Consider the following 22,092-nt stretch of genomic DNA (forward strand, 5'->3'; position numbering starts at 1 on the left):
ACCAGACCTTGAGGACATTTTTCCTCAAAGAAAACAGAAACAGCTGAACCCCACCCAGGGAATTGGACAAAATATCGTCTGGATAAAAAACGCCCCCCTTTATTTTGCCAAAACCCCATTGATTAAGAATATGCAGATCTAATGATTTCGATGAGTGTTTGCACAGTGTATTCCTGGTGAGTGTTCTTCTCTCCACAGCCTTTAAGTGAGTGTTCACAGTGCATAAGGTTAAAAGCGTTTCTTTTCCCTTCCAAGTGTAGAAGGCTAATAGAAGACTTAGAATTCTAGGACTAAAAGCGTGACACAGTGCACTCTAAGATGTAAGAGCAGCACATTTTATCTTCCTTTGATATGACCTTAATGACAGCAAAAGGACTGTCCTTTAGTCCTTCATTCAGCACTTTTCACTGACTGGAGGAACAGCTTCTTGAAAAAACACAATATATTGTTCAAACACTCCCATAAAAATGGTCTCTCTTACTATCCAAACACATTGTATGTTGTCTTAGATCAAACATGGCTCTTATTCTTAAACATAAGGATTAAAAGGTATCCATTAAAAGGAGAGTTTAAAATTCTATTTTAAAAGAAGTTCAGAATCTTAAAAGACTAATTATTTGTGCAATCTTCAAGATCAAACGTTGCTGAAATAAAGACTTTAACTCCTTTATCAGATAAAACTTGTGTTCAAAGATTGCAAGAGGAGAAGAGACTATTAAAATAATCTAGTTTGACCTCATGACCTTAGGTTTTGGCATTTCACTGCTACAGGATCTTTTCAGTTGTTCATATAGCTAAATGAAAAATTGAATAAAACCATAGAGGACACAACAGACTACATAAATTTGAAAAAACAGACAACAGGTTTTCATGTTCCTTTAATTTGTGTGTTTGTAGGCAAGGCTCAATACTTAAATAGAAAGTACCAAGTCCTCTGCTGATGCAGTTAGTGCAGCTCTTGCTGAAGCTTACGGATGTCAGTTTCCATCAGATGAGGATCTAGCCTGAGGAGTTTCCAACTGCAAGGGAGAACTAGACAAGTACAAAAGTGCAAATACCTAGAAAGGGCAATTTGTAGAAGTCTCTGGGTAAACTACATTTCCAAAGTCTCTCTCTTTTTTTCTTCCTTTTGTCTTTATGCTTTTGTATCAAGTGCATAGAATTGTGTTCATCGTGCCAGTTTTCAGCAGGACAGGAGGGAACAATTGGGATGCATTTCTTTGTGTGGGTCTTTTATAATTTGTTTGAGCTGTCTGATGTCTTCATCTCTAATACATTCTGGATCTTTGATCTGAGTTGGAGGATGTCTCAAGAAGGAATGATGATTCACAGGAAAACAGGATATCCACAGGGGAGCCAGCTATCCAGTCCAGCAGAATTAATCAGCATTAGCTGTGTGAGCTCTTGCTCTGAAACACTGTAAATAAGAAAGAGTAATGGATGATTATAGGTATGGGAATAAAGAAAGAGAGAAACAAAATTTAAACCTCTCAGTGTCAAAAATGGTTTCTGAACCACCCACTTGATATTTTGGTGGAGCAAAACTGTCTGGTGTCCAGATGAAAACATGACTTCTGTTTTGCAAAGAGGCACTGTTTCAACATTTGCCTCTGTTCTGGCACCTAAACTGTTTTTGCAAACCAGGGACACACCTAACACTGGGTAACAGGTCTGAAATACAAGAGCTGCCTTCCTTTGCCCAAATAACCTAACAGCCTGGCTACAACACAGTGCTCTCCCCGCTTGCTCTGTCTTGCAGCTTCGTTTTTCTTTCTTCTCTCATGGTCTCGTTTCTGCCAGCAAGTACCTGCAGCTGGTCTGGTTAGAGCACAGGAGCTTGGAACAGCCTCCCGGGAAAGAGGCGCAACCAACGAAGGCGCCCACCTCCCTTGCTATGTAGTCCCTGGCTGATGAAGAGAGAGCTGGTGCAGCACTAGTGCCCTTCAGCCTCCCATGAGAGGATGGTGACTCTACTTTTCCTCACACCTCACAGACGGAGTGGCAGAGGGTGCCACCACTGCAGTATCGGTGGCTGAGCATGTAAGAAGAGGACATCATCAACTCCTTCTCCTCATGCTCATGTGTTCAGAATGAAGACCTTGTGATTGTACAAAGGGTATGACCTCTCTGGACACAGTGTTCCTGAAGCAAACTGCCTTGTTGCTTAATCCTGTGGAGAAGAGCTGGGTGCCAGACAGGCAGCAGCTTAGGCTGGCGAATTTTTGAGCATTAGCAGGAACAGGAACTATAGTAATTTTCTATTCAAATAGGGAATTTTGGCTTCATGTCAAAATTCCTCCTGATTTGTCAAAAATTTCTGTCAAAAGGTGCCTTTTAATACTTCATTTTGACTTGATATACCTTGATCATAAACGAATGGAAAGGGTTAAGTCTCAAGATGATGGCTTTCCACTTAGCTGCTTTGGATCTGGGTAGTGTGAGAAATAAAGAATCGGTTTTATTACAAGCAAATGAATTTAGCAAATCACTAACATAAGAGTTTTTCTTTACTAACCTATAGGGCGTATCGCGGAGCTGTAAGACGCTGGATTCAGCCTGGAACCGGTGCCAGGGAAACATGCGAACGGGAATAGGGAACTGTAAATGAATATTGGTAAGGAAACCCCTTATACCACATGGCTGGTCCTGGAAGCTGCCATGCTGCTGGACACTCCATCTCCCAGCACGACACAGCCAACCAGAAAGAGGGGAACGCCTCTTCTATGACGTAGATGGGGTTGAACCTTAAGAATGTTTAAAAAGCGGGACTTTTGAATTGAAGGGTGTGTTCCTGGGAATCCTGCGTGCCTAGGACACCCAACACGTGTTGTAATTTTTCCTTTTTGTTTTATTCCTTTTGTTCTGCAAACTTTTGCCGTCTTTCTAAATTCAATAAATGAGATTTTTCTCACAGTAGGTCCTGTTCATAGAAATCATGTTTGAGTTAACCTTTTAAAGGATATCTATGCCAATGCCCCTGCAATGATGCCTAACTCTTTTTTCAAAATCTGCACCTGCACGAGGCCTGGCACTGAGTAAAATCCTTACATGTTCTCTGTGGCCCTCTGATCCTGGGAGGTGAGTGGATGTTCACAGTGATGCTCCCTCCATGCTGGTTTCCTCCCTGCACATTCTCGTCCAAGGATGACTCCTGCCTTACACAGGCACCCTGGGGAAACCCCCTCATGAGGGTTGGGCTGCTGTTGCTGCGATGAGTACGTACGAGTCCTGTGCAAGCAAGGGCTGTGAACTCGCTTGCATGTCTGCATCTGGAGCAGGATCTGATGAGGTGGGGACCAACTCTCAGCAGTCAGTGATTTTTTTAGAGAGCTGTTGTATAAGAGATGTAGCTGTCACCTATGTCAAATGCTTTGCTTCTCAGGAGGAATCCAATGGCAAGGTATTTAGATACCAACACCAAAGCAGCTTAGACCTGAATGACCTGCAAATGGAACTTCTGAAGCCCAAAGGGATGTTGTAACTGCCTTAACTTAACAAAAAGAGGAAATGCTAGGGGCATTCTGCTTTACAAACAGCCTTCGGTTGGCCTGTTTCCAGCACAAATGCCTCATGCGTGGTAATGGATTTCAAACACACTAAAGAGTACAGCCACAAAACCAAACAAGCCTTAACATTTGACCTTATTGGGAAAAACAAGCCTACCATTACCAAAGAAAACTAAGCATGCCTAGCTAATTGACTCATCTTAGAACTCTAAGTTTTGTTTCCATGACTGAACTGTAGGAATGTAAAGCCTTGCCATCTTTCAGCTAGCGTGGTTTCCTTACATCTCATGGAATATCTGAAAATCACCAGCCATCTCATAACATTTTGAGTAGCCAGGCCAGTATAGAGAGGAGAAGTGGACGGACAAACATGATGGCAATAGCACCTTTGCCATAAAGATTTTTTTTTTTTGATTCAGCATTTCTGGAACAAAATACGAACATCCATTCAATTAATTGCATGCTGTTACATCCTTGCTGCTGTTTGGTCATCCACACACAGTCATTTCATATAAAATTACCTAATAATCAATTTGAAGTACTTTAAAGTAGTTTATTCTCATCCTAAATCAGTAACAGAATTAGCAATCCAGAGTCTAGACCTAAGACAGTGGCCTCATCTTCAAAGATATAAGCCATAAATGGTTTCTATGAGGTGTAAATCTTTGGTATTTTATGTATCATTAAAAAAAAGGCCATCTGTGTGGGCTGAGCCTCCTTACAAGGAAAGGAAATTTCCCTAAGACATGGGAAGACAATTCTACCCATGTTATTTTAAGTAATTCATAATTTAACATCCACAACTAGACACTGACCACAAGTCACCTAAGATGCTGACACCTATTATTTGTATTATTAACCATGAAAGCAAGGAAAGGATTCCCTGCTATGAGATGGTCATACTGGTCTCAGAGGATCTTTCAAAAGCAACAGAAGCAGTGGCCCATCAGCTAAATCGTTTGAAGACTATCTTGAGGGAGCAATCTTACTTGTGGATTGTTTGGTTTCCACGGCTTTTGGCAAGTCACTTATGCTAAAACTGAGGGGTTTTTTCTGTTTTGATGAAACTGTTCCCATGTTAAAAACATGTCTGAAGGGCAGTTTACACGTTTAAACTACAGTGTTTATAAAGCCTTAGTGGGGATTATTTTGCAAAAAAATAAAGACTTCTGGAATAAAATGTATAGTGACAAATTAATTTTATGTTCTGTTTAACATATATGTCAGTAAACTCAAGGCAAGATAAATCTGTTTAAGAAACCACACAAAACATTTAGTGAAGTGTAAAGCATGGTATGTCTTTGTTTTATGGTATATCTTTGAGGTGGGCCACATTGTGTTCACCCTAAGTAGGTTGTCTGAGATGAAACGCATGTGATGGGCACTTGAATTTGTTTGTATGCAAAACACTGCTGTCAGACTTTCTGGCAGGGGACTGGTGATATGGACCAACTGTGGGCTGCTCTAGCCTCAGGGCATAATTTACAGCAACCTGAAGCTCAGCAAATTACTTGAGAAAGAAAAGGAGGAAAGGTGTGAACAGCAGCAGTAATCAATGCAGGGCAGGGCAGGGCGTCCCTGAACCTAGTAGAGTTTGCTTTATTCCAGCCACGGTCCAGGAGTATGGAGTTGTGTCTGGGGATGTAATGCTACAGGTCAAAAGATCTGATGCCACTTACATGAAAAGCGTCTGTCTCTGGTTTAGTTTTTGTCCTAAGAAGTGACAAGTAGGTCATGCTGTAGCTTATTAAAGCCCAAATGGGAAGCATAGACACTTTTAATAGAGTTCATGTTCCAAACCTGTTGTTATTATTATATGGACATGCTGCCTTCAAAAACGGGTTCCCATATCACCAGCAAGCATCATGTATTGCAATGAGAAATCAAGTGAGGTCCGAGTCAAAAGAGAAGAGCTACAGGCCACTGGTTGGTTCTTTTTCTAGTTAGAGCTTTTGGCAAATCACAGGGAAGCATCTGCATGGGTCTCACAGAAGCTGACTGTGCCATGTTTGTACTGTAGCTGTATTTGTACCCAGACTTTAGCTAGCACCTGCTTGCACTCTCCTGATAGGAACAGGTTGTGTAAAGATGCCAGACCGTGCCTGGGTACACTGAGGAGCAACACTTGTTTTGGCCTTCTAATGTTTAAACAGCTGTGCTGGATTTGCCAGAGGATGTGTGATAGAGCCGTTAAAAATTGATGGCTGAGTAAACAGCCCCAGTGATATTTACTCCAATTCAGCTGTGATAATTCACACCATCTGAAGAGCAGCCTAATCCTGCACTGGCAGATCTCTGAGATGTTTGCTACTGCTTTGAACAGAAGAATCCTTGTGGCAAGGGGAATGCTCTATCACTAATGACTCCGGACAAGAGAATAAAGATAGAACAAAATTTAAAATAAAAGAAATTAATTCAGAATGAAAACATAATGGCTAATGCAGCAGTCACAGGCTTGTGACGATGCAGGACACCCATGTATATAGTATATAGTATATAATATATAGTATATATACATAATACATGTATGCTGACATATAGTATAGATGTTGGTTACATGCATGATTAAAATGAACTGCTAGACACTAACAGAGGAGAGGAATGGAGTTTAATCTCCCAGGTCTGGTCACACTCTTACTTTGTTGTTTTTTTTTCCTTTTGCACAAGTTGTAGAGGCATTTTAAGGAATATCCATTTGGAAACATGCTAGAAGGTAGTGAAATAGTATAACATTTGGGACCACAAACATCTGTCTTCTAGAAAAGTGATTTCCTTCAACTTCCATTTGAACAACATTACATACATCTGCAACTACCTCCTAATCTTTGATTGTTAGTGGAGTTATTGCTTCAAATATGGCTTGTCTGCTTTGCCTGGGTAAGTGTGATGATTCAGTATCTGTCCCCAGACCTCTCAATCTGCACCTTTACATCCCCAGATGCAACTCACAACTTCTGGGCCGTAGCTGAATGAGTACCCGTTCTCTTGCTCCTTTTTCTCTATTGTCCTGCTATTAACTTACCAAATGACACGTCTTAACATTCCTCTTTATGACATATCTGTTGTCATGTCATTTTTACTCTTCAAGATACTGCTTTCATCTCTTGACCTTGATGTCTTCAAAACACCTAGAATAGAAAATACAGATGCAGATCACCTGGTTCACCAGGTTAAATTTTCTGTTAAATTAGTGACTTCCTGCAATTAATCCTGAGCAGAAAATGAGCACACCACAAATTGCTAGCCACGTAAATATTTAAGATGTGTATACAGTAAATCTCTCGAGTTTAATAAAATCAGACTTCAGGGCACGTGGAACAGCAATTTCTTACCTACTGCTGCCTTAAAAAACCTCAGAGAAATGGTAATAACTTGTGATGGCATTCAAAATTTTGGAGATAGTTTTACTCTGGTGTAAATCTGATTCAGTCATCTTTTTTTAGTCATGCTGTAGACAAATATGCTCAAATTAATTAGCACAGTTCTAGTTTACTGCTAAGTGTAAGTGTCCATTTCAAAGATGCTAAAACCAATGCAAAATTTCCTGAGTTCATTAACTACAAACCATCGCTTGATTCTGCTAGAAGAAGCTTCAGGCTCTCAAAGCACGTGAAAGACAGCAGCGTTTTGTTTTCAACTTTAGCTGGTTCAGGTAATTTCACATAGGTATAAATGATAATGATTTAAGACACGTTGACATCACTACTACATGTTTATAAAAAGAACATACAAATGCACAGTGACATTTTACACAGTGGTTGCACATAAGACACTCAAAAATTTGAAGTCCAACACTGCGGGGTGCCGAGTACTCTTAACTCTCATTAAGTTCAATGTGAGTTCAGAGTACTTTGTGGTTCAGGTGCTTGAGCCCTCAGCGAGGCTCTGAACGGTGAGGAATTTTACCTACATTCATGTCAGAAACGAGAGTAATTTCTCCTTTCTAGAATGTGTGTTTCTAATTGCTAGATTAGTACAATTGGCTGATAATCACAAGTAGTAAAAATGATTTCCTGGCACTGAAGCACTCTTTCTGAAAGTTAATAAAGCTCACTCAACATCGCCTACAGTTTTACAACACACTGTAATGGAATAATGTAACGAGTACAATGTAAGTACAGTACAAAAGCCAGTGTAAAGTTAAAAATGGATCTAGGATAGTGCTGTTCTTGAATACGAGCAGTACGAGGTATGAATTACTTCTTTGAGCTGGGTATAGGAGTTAATCTATGCACAATGAAGCCCAGCTCACTTTCAGGTTCACTCCCAATATTTTTTCCAGATTTGCCTCCTACCCTCTTCTTCCAGCTGTTTTATATGCACTCATCCTTGTTATTTTCATAAAGGTGATCATGCTTTTAATTTACATCTTCCAGTTTTCTACTGGAATTTGTTGTTAAAGCTCTTATATAAACTTCTGTAAGAATGTGATATAAGGACACAGCAGGAAACCAACTCCATTTAAAAATTACAGCACAAATCCAATGTCAATTTGAAACTTCTAGGAATGTTTAGCCTTGTAACTTGTGACAGTGTGCCCTGCAGTAGTTGAACGCCTCAAAAATGTAGTGGTATACATGGTATACTTTACATTGTTTTCACTATGTGCAAAAATAATGAAGAATTTTGTTAAATTTCATTATTCAGGGACCCATCCATGTTTTTTTGTACGCCCATGACAGATTTGTTGATGTAATGGCACATTAATTGTATGTGTAAGACCTCTAGTCCCTTTTTTTTGCCCTGCATGAATAAGACAAAGCCAAATTTAGGGAGAAAATGGCTTTGTCTACCTGTAAATGAAGATCACCTGAAAAGCAGTCTTGTAACATGTTGATGGTAATCAGTAATGCCAAATCCTCATTATAGCAGTGGCATTTTCACCAACTGTATGATGGATTTTGCAATTAACACACAAAGAATTATTCCTTTCTTGGGTAACAACATTTTAATTATCAATAAAAAGTGGGTTTATAGTTCAAGATTACATATAAAAAAATATTTCATCTTGACCCTTTTGCTGTTTTCCTTCAGGAAGTCTTCAAATTTTAATTAGGCAAAAACACAGGGTGGATGGATGCTCACTCTACAAAAAGCTGAAGGACTCCCTCCCCATTCTGCCATCACCGGATGTTTTGAAACAGCAGATTGCTCTCCAAGCAAGCCTGATGAGCATACTCTCTCTCTCTCTCTCTCTCTCTCTCTCTGCCACAGCAGGTGAAACCACAGGGGCATACACCACCACCAGATCCTTTCAAGCTGAACGCAGCTCGAAGGGTACTGAAAGGAACAAGTCAGGCGCCTCTCCAACTACCGGGCTGCATCAAGAAGGCACAACATAAGCAATGGTAAAGTCAGTAAACAAAATTTTACTGTAATATTTTGTAACACAGATACTGTATTTCTCTTTGAAGTGTAAAGCTACCGTCTTACACAAGAAAGATGGACAGACCCTTTTCCAAGACTAATATGGATACAATAAATATGGAGTTTTACATACTAGATCTGTACACAGAAACTTTGTCCCACAGCCATAAAAATTTACATTTAACAGTGCAACATATAATTTAATTTTTTATTTATCTGACATAGGATGTTTACTTACTAAACACAAGCAACTACCTGGGTTTAATATACATATTTTATATATATATATTTTATATATATATATTCAACAATTTGTACAGGTTTCTAAACATAAAACTCCAAAAAGGCACAATTGTCTATACAACATGTACAAAAATGGCTGGAGCTGACAAGGAACAACAATTATTGGTCAAGAGTTCATGATTGCACGAAGATTAGTAATGGGTTTGTGTCAGAAAAATGTGCTTTAAGGAAAGGAAGGTTTGCAAAGAAACCTGTAAGTGTTATTAAAAAAACCCAAAAAACCCCTAAAAATAAAAACACAATGCAAATCAAAAACTAGGTTGCTATTACAAGTCTATCCTCATCGTCACTGCTGCCATCACTAAACTGCACCATGTTTTGCTGCCGGGGCGGGGCAGCTGGCCTGTGTACCTGTCTGTCCGGGGTGACAGTTCGGTGGACCGGGGACTTGGTTAATGTGTTGGGATTCACGTTGGAGCGGGGCTCTGCTGGGGTAGCCCTCTTCACCTGGTGGGAAGGGAGGTCACGCTTTGGCTTGGTAGGGTTTGCGAGGTCAGTCTTTTCAGGATCCGCTTTCCCTGGACCAATGGGTTGCTCGAGGTTGGTCAGTGGGGTGGGCTCAGGATGGCTCTTCCCACCGTACTGCTGGCTGCCAGCCACCACCTGAGGAGAAGCATCCCGGCTGGGCTGGCCGACCTCGGCCGCAGGGAAGCCAACAGGAGCTGGCTCCAGCTGGACCTCGCAGGCTTTGCTGCCTGTAGTAGGTGCCTCAGAGGCTCCATGTCCCTCAGCGCTGGCAGGGCTGACGGAGGGAATGAGGGTCGGCAGGGCGATGTTCAGTATCTGCAGGCCGGGAATGTGTGTCTGTGGGCTGGGGGTGCCCTGTGGGGTCGTGCCAGCCGTCAGCACCTGGAGGCCCACAGCGTTGAGGGTAATTCCTGAAGGGCGCATCTGTGGGGCGATGTTGGTGTTTGCCAGGCCCACTATGTTCACTGTCTCCATGCCCAGAGGTGGCAGAGGCTGCAGGTTGGGCGTGCTGAGACCCTGAATGCCCGGAACGCTCACCTGGCCAATGGGAATGCAAGGCACCACGCTGTTCACCTCGGCGACACCCACGGGATTTGTGGTGGTGCCAGTGGCCGCGCCACCTGCCTCACCAAGGGCGCTGGTAGTTCTGTGAATCACACTAACGGCTGGGATAGTGAGCTGCACCGGCCCGGCCTGGATGGGAACGAAGGTGGAGTAGGTGGCCAGGCCGGCGGGGACCACCTGGATGCCTCCGACGGGTACCATGCCGTAGGGTGCCTTGGCTTGCCGCTGTGAGTGCAGAGGGAGGTGGCTGAAGAGGTGAGTCTGGGGAGTCCTCAGCTCAGCAGCCTGCTGCAGGCACCTGGCAAGCTTCTCCTCAGGGATTTCGGTGTAGAGTGACGGCGCTGTTGTCTGCATGCTGTGGTCTGCCAGTGAGGAGGGGGAACTGATGGAGGGCATGCTCTGGGAGAGAACAACACAGGTGTGTTAATGCAGCAGCCACCACTACCCCCCAGTGCAATGAAAACACAAGGTAGCAGGAATGCTTCCCATACCCCCTTTTAACTAAAAACAACAAATTGGTTCATAGTATATGCTGCTCAACTTGAACAATGAACTGATTTCCTTCCTTTCTTTTTCTGACTTCTTCCTCACCCACTAATTGAATTTTCCTCTCCTAATTAGCCCGCTTAATTTCTCTCAAACACTAGTACTCGAAAACATTGCTGAATATCTTTTCTATGAGTTTTTTTAAGAAGAGAGAAGGCTTTGGAGAACTGTTTTATGTGGAAATCACCTGATGCAAGAAGGTTAAATAAGCATAAGCTGGCATTTTTGATGCACTGGGTTTCTCTCCTGAAGGCATTACAGCCTCTGGCAGGCAGAGGCAGCATCATGGCACATTTGTCTGTAGGTGCTTCTAATGTGGCAAGACAGGAGATATGAAATTACAAGAGATGGATGACAACTACAGCTCCTGCACAGGTGGAGGTGATAGGTGGACGCTGGAGTGAGATGTGGGACTCACATCCCGTTGCTGCCTCTGCTCACCGTGATTTATTTGGTGCACACACCTGGTCTGATAATCCCTTTTCTCCTCATATAGCCTTTTACTGACCAAGGCTGGCAATTCCTTTCCTAAAACCTCCTAAAACGAGTGGTCTTAAAGTGCAATGTCACAGTTATCTTTTAGGTTTAGGCATATTCATAACACACAAAGAGTGGTGCAACCTTACTTAGTTTATACAGTCTTACACAGTAATTCTGTAGTTTTGACCTAACTTTCAAGAGATCTCTAGAGCAGGCACAAAACGGACAAAAAAACAGAAATGCTTCTGAAAACTGCTGGTAGGAAATGTTGGTTAAGGGAGAATATGATTAACTGACTATGCAGTGACAACCAGTCTAAACGGAAAGACAGATGTCGGAATGTAGCCAGCATCTTCCTCAGAACTGACATCTCTCAATAAATCTTGATAAACTGGTATGGATACTTTCAAAGGAACATACAATAGCCTTCCAGAGCTGTGTTGGCTCCTTGTCTTGATCACAAGAAGTGGGATCCACACCCATTCACAACAGGAACAGACTGCAGATGAACCATCAGAGACACAAGGCTGCCACTTCTTTTGGTCTGGGAAAGGAGCAGGTAGTCTGGAAAGGAACTGCTGCCTTGTATTACTTACATGCCTTCTGGGTTTTTTTGTAAATTTTAATATATTAATGTAGACAATTATTAGACCTATTTAAATGAAGACCTTTTTTAATTGTATGAATATTTACTTGAGGTTTCTGTGGTTCTACTTAATGAGAGAGTAAACTCAGTCAAATGTCTTTCTGGTATCCATTGGCAACAACTGGAACTCAAAATCCAAATTAAAGACCCTACCCCTTTTCTGGAAGGTATATACAATGATCAGAGACCACTTTGTTTTATTCTCTGTCACACCAGAAACTTGCTCCAATTTACATTTGCCACATGAACTCACAGTTCTTACAAGCAGAAATGAACCTCTGTCAAACAATGCAATGCAGCAATAATTTTTACTGTTTCTCCTTGCCAATAGTTAGCTATCTTAAACTTCGTAAAAGGTAAATCCAGTAGTACAGATTTCCAAAGAAAAAAACAAGTCAGTAAGTACTTAAAGCAGAATTAAATTTTTACTTACTGTTTATGTTTTTGAAAATTTCCTGATACTGGTTTTCCTATAACTGCATGCAAAGTTAGGTTTATGGTGGGACTCAATGATATTAAGGGTCTTTCCCAACCTAGATGATATGATTCTATATAATGTTTCATTTAGCATGGAGAAGGCAGTACTTTAATTACCCCTTAAATTAAACTACATTTTGCATCACATTTTTCTGAGCAGTATTCTGAAAAGCTCAAATGCCTTCATGTTTGCAGTAAGAATTCAAATTTCAAGAGATAACCTTAGGGTCAGTCGGGTATGTGACTTGTACCATCCCCACCAGAGTGCACTGAATAGTAAAAAGGCTTAACACCTGCCAGTTCCCTTCTGTGATTTCCTAGGCAGAGTTTTAAAGACAACAGTAGCCAAAATTACTGAATGGTCCCGCAGCCTTGCACACAGACTGACCTCATCTTTCTGCACTGTTTGAAAAGCTGTGTCTAGCACATCCATAGGCAAAACTTATCCTTTTCTGATTAAAATATTCAGTTTGGAGAAAAACTGAGAGCACTGGGAACTCAGGTCTCAGTTCTGTGTTCATCTCTCCTTTTGCGATTGTGCAAAGGCAATCTCCTAGTTTCCTTGAACATCTGGTGCTCTTTCTAATTCTACTATTAAGCATATTTGGATGAGATATAAGCAATTGCACAATTTTTTTATAGTGATAAGGCAAAAACCTTTGAGACTAGATTAATTTCCCTTGGGAATCACCAATTATTATATCATCATATTTCATAGTGAAAAGACTTCGGAATTCTATCACTTTTCTCCGAAAACTTCATAAGCACCAGCATATTTTTATTCCCTATGTTGTGGACATATGTGGAATAACAAACATATTGTTTATGCCCTATTTGTTATTTCCTTCTTATTTGTAATACAATCTACCAGCTCCAAACATCAGCTGAAATGACCATATTACAATTAATCCTTTCGGGAAGAATACAATCAAATCAAAGAATTTGAAAAGCAGTGCTCCTACAATATCCTTGTTTCTAGAGTCCTACACATTTGTGCTTTGATTACTTTCAACTCTTCTGAAAGACTCACCATCCAACAACTTTAAGAATAAAGGGAAAGGCAAACATTTTGATCTTTCAAAAATCTCTAAGAAGATCTTTAGAAAGAGGGTTTAAAATCCTGTTCTCTCCCCGGAGTCAGGCACTCCTACCTTTGTAAGAGTTGCAGTTGATATTAAGGAGTGGCCCAAGGATGTTTCTGGATCGGGGTAGTCCACAGACATATGTCGCCCTGGGGATGTAGGAGCGATGCCCGTCAGTGCCACACTAGCACCGTGCGGATCTGCTCCTCTCTCTTGGGCTTTATCCTCATGTGCTTCCTGATGGGTGAATTCTGCTGGTGAACTGGAGGTCCTGCTAACTGACTGCACCGTGCTAAGGACGGTCATTTTCGTCAGCAGCGCTTTCGGCAGACCATCCATGGAGTCTGTGTGAACCCCAGCAAAACAGTCTGGAAGTCTGATATCTTCATCGGTGCTGGCGGCATCCTGCAGGCTGTTTCGAGAGGGGTGATGCTGGGGGCTGGCAGTCACTGAGGGGGTTGTGGATAGCACTGACTCAGCCTGGCTGTCTTCATCATCATCTTCATTGTCATTTTCATCTTCATCTCCACCATCAGACTCCTCCACATCATATCCTGACCGGTCATACCCAATTCTTTGCTTCTCACCTGCAAAAGTGGGAATTAGAAGCTAAGACAATGAAGGTCCTGGACTGATTGGGAAGGAAGAGGGAGAGAGTAACTAGAAACACCAAAAAAGCACATGGCACATGTATTTTTCAGTCACATCCCATTGCATCAAAGAAACAGGGAAGACTTTAATTTTTATTTTTATTTTCCACCATACATATTTAACTATATAGCCACATAATCTTTCATCTTCTGCTTCTGTATTGTTTTCAAGCTTCTGGATTTGGCTGTTTTCTTTTAAGCCATTTATAACCATTTGATCAAAGTCATCCTTCACTCATTCGCTTGGGGAGAAGTGAGCAGATTCCTGGTTCATTAGGTTCCCAGTGATGACATATGAAGCTGGTCTGTCAACCTTAGCAGTGGGATATTCTCTAGCTGGTTCTGACTCATAAGTGGGTGGTGGGTGTCCTTGTACCTAATATGAATCACTACTGCAAAGGTTTTTGAAGGATGCAAACAGAAAGACTGGAGGCTGTTAGTCAGGAATCTGTCTCGTTAACAGGCAAAAGAGAGCAAAATTAGACTTTACCAGATTTCTTCGCTTTGTTAATGTTTTGAAAGGTTTATGAACAAATTACCCAAGATGTCCTAGGAGGCAAGAAAGTCCTAATCTGATCAAAATTTACCTATGCATGAATCTTTGCTCACATGAAGAAGCCCTCCTGACTTCAAGTCTTAAAGCCAAATTGCTGTCTAGTGGTAAATTTCTCTACTAAATACAGTTCTACTGCAGCTTTTCACCTTCTTTTGTATCATGATTTTCTTTCATGGAAAGAAAAAATTGTCTTTAGTAAAGCGACAGAAAATCCCATCTGTTGTACTGATTCCAAGCCAGACTGTGTGGGATCATATTTTACAAAAGACAAAATGCCTCGAATGAACTAATATTTTGTATTTGATTAAAGGTTTGTCTGTTGAGCTGCCCAAAAAAAAATATCAGCATAAAAATCATTTGGCTCTGTAAAACCCATGATGGCTGGTTAGTTAAAATCTCAGAGATCCTGTTCTAGGGAAATCTACAGAGCAACTTAACATCAAAATGAACAATTCTGAAAAAAATCAGACCCTTAAAAGAAGTTGAACATACTACCTATACTTTAGGCTGCTGTTACCAAAACCAAAATAAGTACCTTGAACTCCAGGTAAAATAAATGGGTTTAATTGAGCTACCTTTAAATAAGTTACACAGCATTACAAGCCTTTATGGTTTCAAATGAGCAATGCAATTAGGAATGAAACTAATAGCTTCTTTGAAAAAATCCCTCTATAATGACTTTGCCTACACAGTAATTCGTACATTAATTAATATGGAAACTGTAGATTTTCTACACTTACTATGGCAGATATGAACATGTCAGACATTATTAAAAATACCCCAAATCCTCCAGGTCATTGGAATGATCCTAACAGAAATATTCTTTAGAATTTTAAATAGTCTTCATTTATAATTCTCATTCACAGACAAAGCTGTTTGAAATAAAAAATACATTTTAGTAGAAACATTGATTCAGTGAGGTCCATTCCAAAAATATGGCAAGTAGGAGTGTTAAAAATACTATTAACAATAACACATGGACCTATTAAACTTTTTTTTTTTCTCTCTATACTTCTGTCATTTCTATTCTTCACACAAACAGTGTTTCTTCACCATTAATTCGCAAAATGTTAGAACCTCTACATATGTTTGATTTCTGAAAGGAAACAACTACCTCTGTCTTCAACGCTGATGATGGGCTGGGTGGGGTCCCAGTGCCCTGAGCTGGAGGACCATAGCTGTGAGAATGAAAAACTCCCAGTTGACTCCGAAATTGTGAGGGATCTGCTGCTCCAGCTGGATCCCTGTAAGTCTATGGGGTATGATGGGATTTATCTGAGAATACTTAAAGAGCTGGCTGACATCATTGTGAGGCCTCTCTTGATTTTTTAATGGTCTTGGGAATCTGGAGAAGTCCCAGTTGACCAGAAGCTGGCTAATGTTTTCCCAGTTTTCAAGAAGGATGACTGGAAACTACTGGTCTGTTAGTCTCACTTCAGTGCCTGGTAAGGTTATGGAGAAGACTATTCTGGCTTCATGAGGGGAAAGTCCTGCTCGTCAAACCTGATTTCCTTTTATGACAAGGTAACCCACCTAGTTGATCAAGGGAAGCCAGTTGATGGAATCTGTTTGGATTTCAGTAAAGCTTTCGATACTCCCAGGATCCTTCTGGACAAAATGTCCAGCACAGCTGGATAAACACATCATGTGGTGGGTGAGAAGTGGCTCACGAATTGAGCACAGAGGGTAACAGTGAATGGGGTGATATCAGACTGGCAACCTGTCACTAGTGGGGTTCCATAGGGCTTCACCTTAGGCCCCGTACTCTTCAACATCTTCATAAACGACTTAGACACAGGACTGGAAAAGACACTAAGGAAGGCAGGGAGGGCCTACAGAGACCTTGACAAATTAGAGGACTGGACAATCACCAACCACATGAAGTTCAACAAGGACAAATGCCAGATTCTGCACCTGGCATGGGGCAACCCTGGATGTACGGACAGACTGGGGAATGAGAGGCTGGAAAGCAGTGCCATGGAAAGGGACATGGGAGTCCTGGTCAATGGCAAGTGTAATATGAGTCAGCAGTGCCCTGGCAGCCAGGAGGGCCGACTGTGTCCTGGGGACATCAGGCACAGCATCAGGCATCAGGCACAGCCTGTCGAGGGAGGGGATTGTCCCGCTCTGCTCTGCTCTGGTGCGGCCTCACCTTGAATATTGTGTGCAGTTTTGGGCACCACAATATAAGAAAGACATTAAGCCATTAGAGAGTCTCCAAAGGAAGGCAATGAAGATGGTGAAGGGCCTTTTGAGGGGAAATCGTATGAGGAGTGGCTAAGGGCACTCGGTGTGTTCAGCCTGAAGAAGAGGAGACTGAGGAGAGACCTCATTGCAGTCTACAACTTTCTCATGAGGGGAAGAGGAGGGGCAGGCACTGATCTCTTCTCTGTGATGACCAGTGACAGGACTCGAGGGAACGGCATGAAACTGTGTCAGGGTAGGTTTAGGTTGGATACCAGAAAAAGGTTTCTTTACCAGAAGGTGGTTGGGCACTGAACAGTCTCCCCAGGGAAACAGTCACAGCACCAACCCTGCCAGACTTCAAGAAGTATTTGGACAATGTTCTCAGGCACATGGTGTGATTCCTCGGGCTGTCCTGGGGGGGTGAGGAGTTGGACTCAATGATCCTTATGGGTCCCTTCCAACTTAGAATATTCTGTGATTTGTGATTCCCTCAATGCCTCTGTAACAGACCCCAAAGGCTTTTCTGTGCATTACATCTAAAGGGTGATCCACACGATTCCTACAACTCCTTAAATAATGCAGGGAGCATTGCAAAGTCTTATAATTCACTCTGGACTCTCTCTTAACTTCAGTCTTTTTACCAACATCACATAACTATTCTCTGGGAAATCCTACTGATTCTATTTTTTTTTCTCCCTCTCTCCACATGAATCACATTTTCTATGAAAGCTCATGTCAATCACAAATGACTGTTTCTACTGGCAAGCGGAACTACCTGAAGTGATTAGACTGACTTGTCACATTTGTAAAGCAAGGAAAACATATGTGCAAACAACGCCCCGATTTACAAGAAGAAACAATCTTTTTTCAAATCAACACTTAAAAATGCTATGGGATTTACTATCAATTGCTGCTTATGTAGGAATTTTTTGCATATATCTCAGCTTTCTAGAATAAAACCATGGAAAGGGAAAGGGGAACTGTGTGTGCAACACAGATTCCTTACATGCAGGACTCCATGGGATATCATTTCCCTCTATTGTTTCCCTGTTTACCTCCACCCTTTGTGCATTTGCCAGCTTCTATTTGAGTGTGGTTACCTAGAGCCAGAGCCTGCAGTGTAGGCGAGGTGACAGCAATGAATGTGGTTCCCTTACTCCCACACCGCTTTGCAACATCAGACGAGAAAAAAAATTCCTCACTTGCTTGTTCTGGTAATGCACAAAGGAACACACTGCTCCGGCTTTTATACCTGCAAATATGGTTGCTGAAACAAGAGTTACCCAAGCTTTTGCAATTAGTGATCCCGTTAAGCATCAATGTGAAGTCGTGAGAGGACCTGATGATGCAGTTTCAGTAGGGTGGAAGACCCAGGCAGGTAATGGGTCTTCTCTGAAGGAGGCATCGGGCTGAGGCTGTGACCACTCCTTGTGCTGAAAGACTCTTTTCCAAGCAGTGTCTTATTAAGCAAGTAGTACTGGCCCCAAACCATTCTGGTAATTGTACACTGCCTATTAAAGTTCCCTTGCAGTTTTAATTGCGGAAAAATTAATTCTTTGCTTCCTATCTTGAACGATGCACAATTATTACCATATGCTTATGTAGCCTATATATATATGTATATATATACACACATATATGTATATATATAAAACTAGAACTGACTCAATTTCCAAAAGGAACAAAATTACTTCTGTGTTTAACTTTGTATGAAGTTGTAAAACGGTGTGCGATATTTTAGAATGAAGGATGTGTCATAAATTTAAAGGCCACTAACATACGGAGAAATGGCTTTTGGCATGAAAGTTCACAGTTTCTTTTTTTAAAAAAGAAAACAGGAAAAAAGTTTCACACTATTAAGTAAAAGCTTATGAAAGCTACTTCTCTTTCGAATGTGTAACTCAACTCTCACCATTTTAACAGAAAGACTGTTCAAGACAGCCTCAATTTTTTATAAATAGTATTTTTAGACGAGTAGGGAATGCCTCTCATTCTCTGTCAACTGCTGCAACCTTGTCTTTTAAACCCTTAGAAAGACTATTTCTTCTTCCTGGACTTCACAGGAGAAAGTGCACTTTGTCTACAGACCTGAACTCTGCAAATTAGGAACAGATGGAAATAAAGGCATAACAGAAACATGGACAAAACTTTTGACTGGGAATTTTGCCTGCACGCGAGCTACAATTATTTTTAAGAAAACTGAGTTTTTAATCCTATGTATTGAAGTATAGAAATCATTGTCAAAAAATCATCTTAGTCCTTCATTTATTTTGCTTTCAGTCCTCAGTTAGTGAGCTCTGTACTGTGCTTGTGGTGATGATGAGCTTGTTGGCTAAGGCTCTGTTATTACCGGCATTTTACCCCAAAGTGGAACAGAAAAAGCTGTAAGTTCTTTAGCACAATAGCATTAGTTGGAATTATCAGCATCCTAGTATGTCCATTAGTGAAGTGCCTGGAGCTGATAAGTCCACATACTGCTTTTTCCAGTTGGGATGCTATGAATTAGGTAACTGAAATAGGTCTCCCTATGTACTTTTAACTATCACGTTACTGCAAAGCACTAAAACAAAGGTTCTTCAGAATCTCAGCTTCTAATTTTAATTGCAATATTATTGCCACACAACCTGACTTATTGAGGACCTGCTACAGACTTAGCAATTTCTCTACCAAATCCAATGATAAAGTTCAACGGCTTATAACTTAGTCATATTTGGTTATAACTTAATCATATTTAAGTAGATTTTCACATAAAGAGTAAAATATTCATTGTCATTCTTTCACTCACAGGAAGACAAGACAGACCTGAAAATACAAGTCCAGACTGTTCAGTTTTACACATTCCTAAGAAAATGTACAGTTACATAGACAATGACAGGATTGCTATTAGCTCTACTTATGCAGATTAAAGACATAGCTTACTAAGTATCTTAATAATAATGGCCAGTCTTCGCGAACGAAGATTTTGGGAAAGGTCTTTTACCTTTCCAGCCTGCGCAATGGATTTTTTAGGTGAGACACAGCCTGCGCTGAACTGAGCCCACCCTTTAATCCTAAGGTTCATCTGCCGGGGCCAAGCAAGCTTGGACAATGGCAGTGAGGTCCTCAGGACGTAGGTTTGTTTAGAGTGACCTTCTCATAGATGGATGGCCTCACAGGGCTAACGGGCTCCATCTGCCCGGGGGGACTGGGATTCGAACCTGGGTCGCAGCGGTGAGAGTCCTGCATGCTAACCACCCCCAACTAAGTATCTACTCACTATCTATTAACATCTAAATTTAAATTTACTACATTTATTGGTTTATAGCATCTGATTAATACAAAGCCTCAAAGTAATAGAAATCACCTCAAATTCTGGAATTATCTTCAGTTAGAGATTAATAGGTATGTAAAAGTACTTAAAAAAAATAATCTGATTTGTATTATATATCCTCCATCAAACTCAAGAAAAAATGTAGACTACAGTAAGAAAGGCAGAAGTATTTTTCAGTATGACATTATATGACCATAAATTGAAAGTAAGGTCTGTATGTCATCAATTCACTCTCTACTCTTCTAAATAATTATAGCTTAGACTTGCCTTTGATCCGTTGTGTTAGTTCTGTAATAGACTGATTCACAACCATTCAAACAAATTCTTATAAGGGTAAAAAATGTACAGCAAACAATGCTAGCATCTATACCTGACCTTGTTGTTTTTCTGTCATTCTGAATCTGTTCATAGGCTTTAATTAACTGATTTCAGTCTTGCTTCAGCTCCTGTCCACTGCTCACCACCTTCAAACAGGACTCATAGTGACATCTACTGGGTTAAATTCAGACTGGTAATTGCCAGGGCTCCTCAGAAATGAGAAAAAAAAATCTGTGGGCGTTTGACTTTCATTCCTAAGAGCATAAGAAGTAATGAAGTAAAGCAAACCAAAAGAACAGCAGCCACTGCTTAAACAGATTATTTACACCAAAACCTTCCTAAGTGACCTGTATATTGTAAACCAAGCCTAGTACTAGGTAGTCTATTGTCAGGCTGTAGGTGTAGGGGTTCAGAACACCTAGTTGAAGACTAGACACTGATATTAACAACAACAAAAAAAATTTATTGTAATCTATACAGAACCAGCCTTCCATTCTCTTTGTAAAAGGAGGATATTATTGCAAGGATTTTCATTTATTTTCACTACTTAAATGTAGGTGCAGTGAAAACACAGAGTCACAATTAAGCTAATGAAGAGCCATTGAAACTTACTTAATATCTACTGTAAGTAACATATAGCTAATTAACTTAGAACTATTGTATCTTCAGAAGGGCCTTTTTAATACTGCAGAAAATGAAAGTTTTTTTTTAATGTGTGCATATATATATACGTATATAAAAACACGTATCTGAAACTTACAATTAGGTCTTTTTACTGGTAAAATAATAGACATTTTGGTATAAAATTTCTGTGTAGAGACCACTTTAATAAGTTCTGCCCATCTACTGATTTCATTATTAAATAACTATCTTGTGCAAATTTACTCAGGCATACCATAGCACTCATATTTTAGCCTACATATGAAATATTACAAGTTTAAATTTTGTAAGTATTTTAATTTGAACACAAATTATTGCTGTTTTTAAGACTGCATGGCAAAATGTTGGGTAAGCACGGCCAAAGAGGACATCCCCAGTTGCGGTCTGTCACACTAAACAGTTCACCTCCTCTGACAGTTTAATTCAGATATTAACATTCCTCACATTGTAACCCCGTATTTTGGTGACAAGAACATTCCACAGAGCAGAAGATGAAAGATAAATGGATGAGGGAATGGTTTTGCATACAAAAACCCAGGCCAGAAAGTATTTACTAATATCCAAATGATGACAAGTCCAAATACAAAGAATGCTATGTTAAAAGCCCTGATCATATACAGTCTCAGACAGCTAGAGAGCATTTTTCTTTTTTTCCTAAACTCTACAGCACAACAAAATTTCAGCTTCTCAGATTACTGAAAAAACCAGGCTCTCTGTGTGTGTGTATGTATGTGCATGTGTTCAGAACTGTGCACAATTTTGCACTCCTTCTTCAATCTGCGTGCACTTCATCTCTACTGCTGTTGGTCAAAGCTGGCTTCTCCTATGAATCTAAAGAATTATGTATTTAAATAATTGTGATTGCCTACCCTTTAAAAAAGCCTACATAAAACTAGAAGCAGCAAATTCCTTCACAAAAAAAGGATTGGTGTTTTTGTTAAATTTCTGTGTAAATTCTCAAAGTCAAAAACA

The 22,092-nt window shown here is 40.6% G+C and overlaps 1 protein-coding gene across 12 annotated transcripts in view; it reads right to left on the reverse strand.

Moving 5' to 3' along the window:
* Positions 1 to 890: 890 nt before the first annotated feature.
* The window catches only part of HIVEP1 (human immunodeficiency virus type I enhancer binding protein 1), a 131,181-nt gene continuing 109,979 nt past the window's right edge, over positions 891 to 22,092 (reverse strand). For 7 of the 12 annotated variants that reach the window (XM_027676186.1, XM_027676187.1, XM_027676185.1 and 4 more), the window contains 2 exons: positions 13,509 to 14,026; positions 9,432 to 10,607 (listed from right to left, as the gene is read on the reverse strand). In XM_027676186.1, the coding sequence (XP_027531987.1) occupies positions 9,432 to 10,607; positions 13,509 to 14,026 (1,694 nt within the window). The other 5 variants (XM_027676189.1, XM_027676188.1, XM_027676192.1 and 2 more) reach the window with 5 other exon arrangements.

The sequence above is a fragment of the Neopelma chrysocephalum genome, unplaced genomic scaffold (genome assembly GCF_003984885.1).
Source record: "Neopelma chrysocephalum unplaced genomic scaffold, ASM398488v2 Primary Assembly neopelma1_26b, whole genome shotgun sequence".
NCBI classification, from domain to species: Eukaryota; Metazoa; Chordata; class Aves; order Passeriformes; family Pipridae; genus Neopelma; species Neopelma chrysocephalum.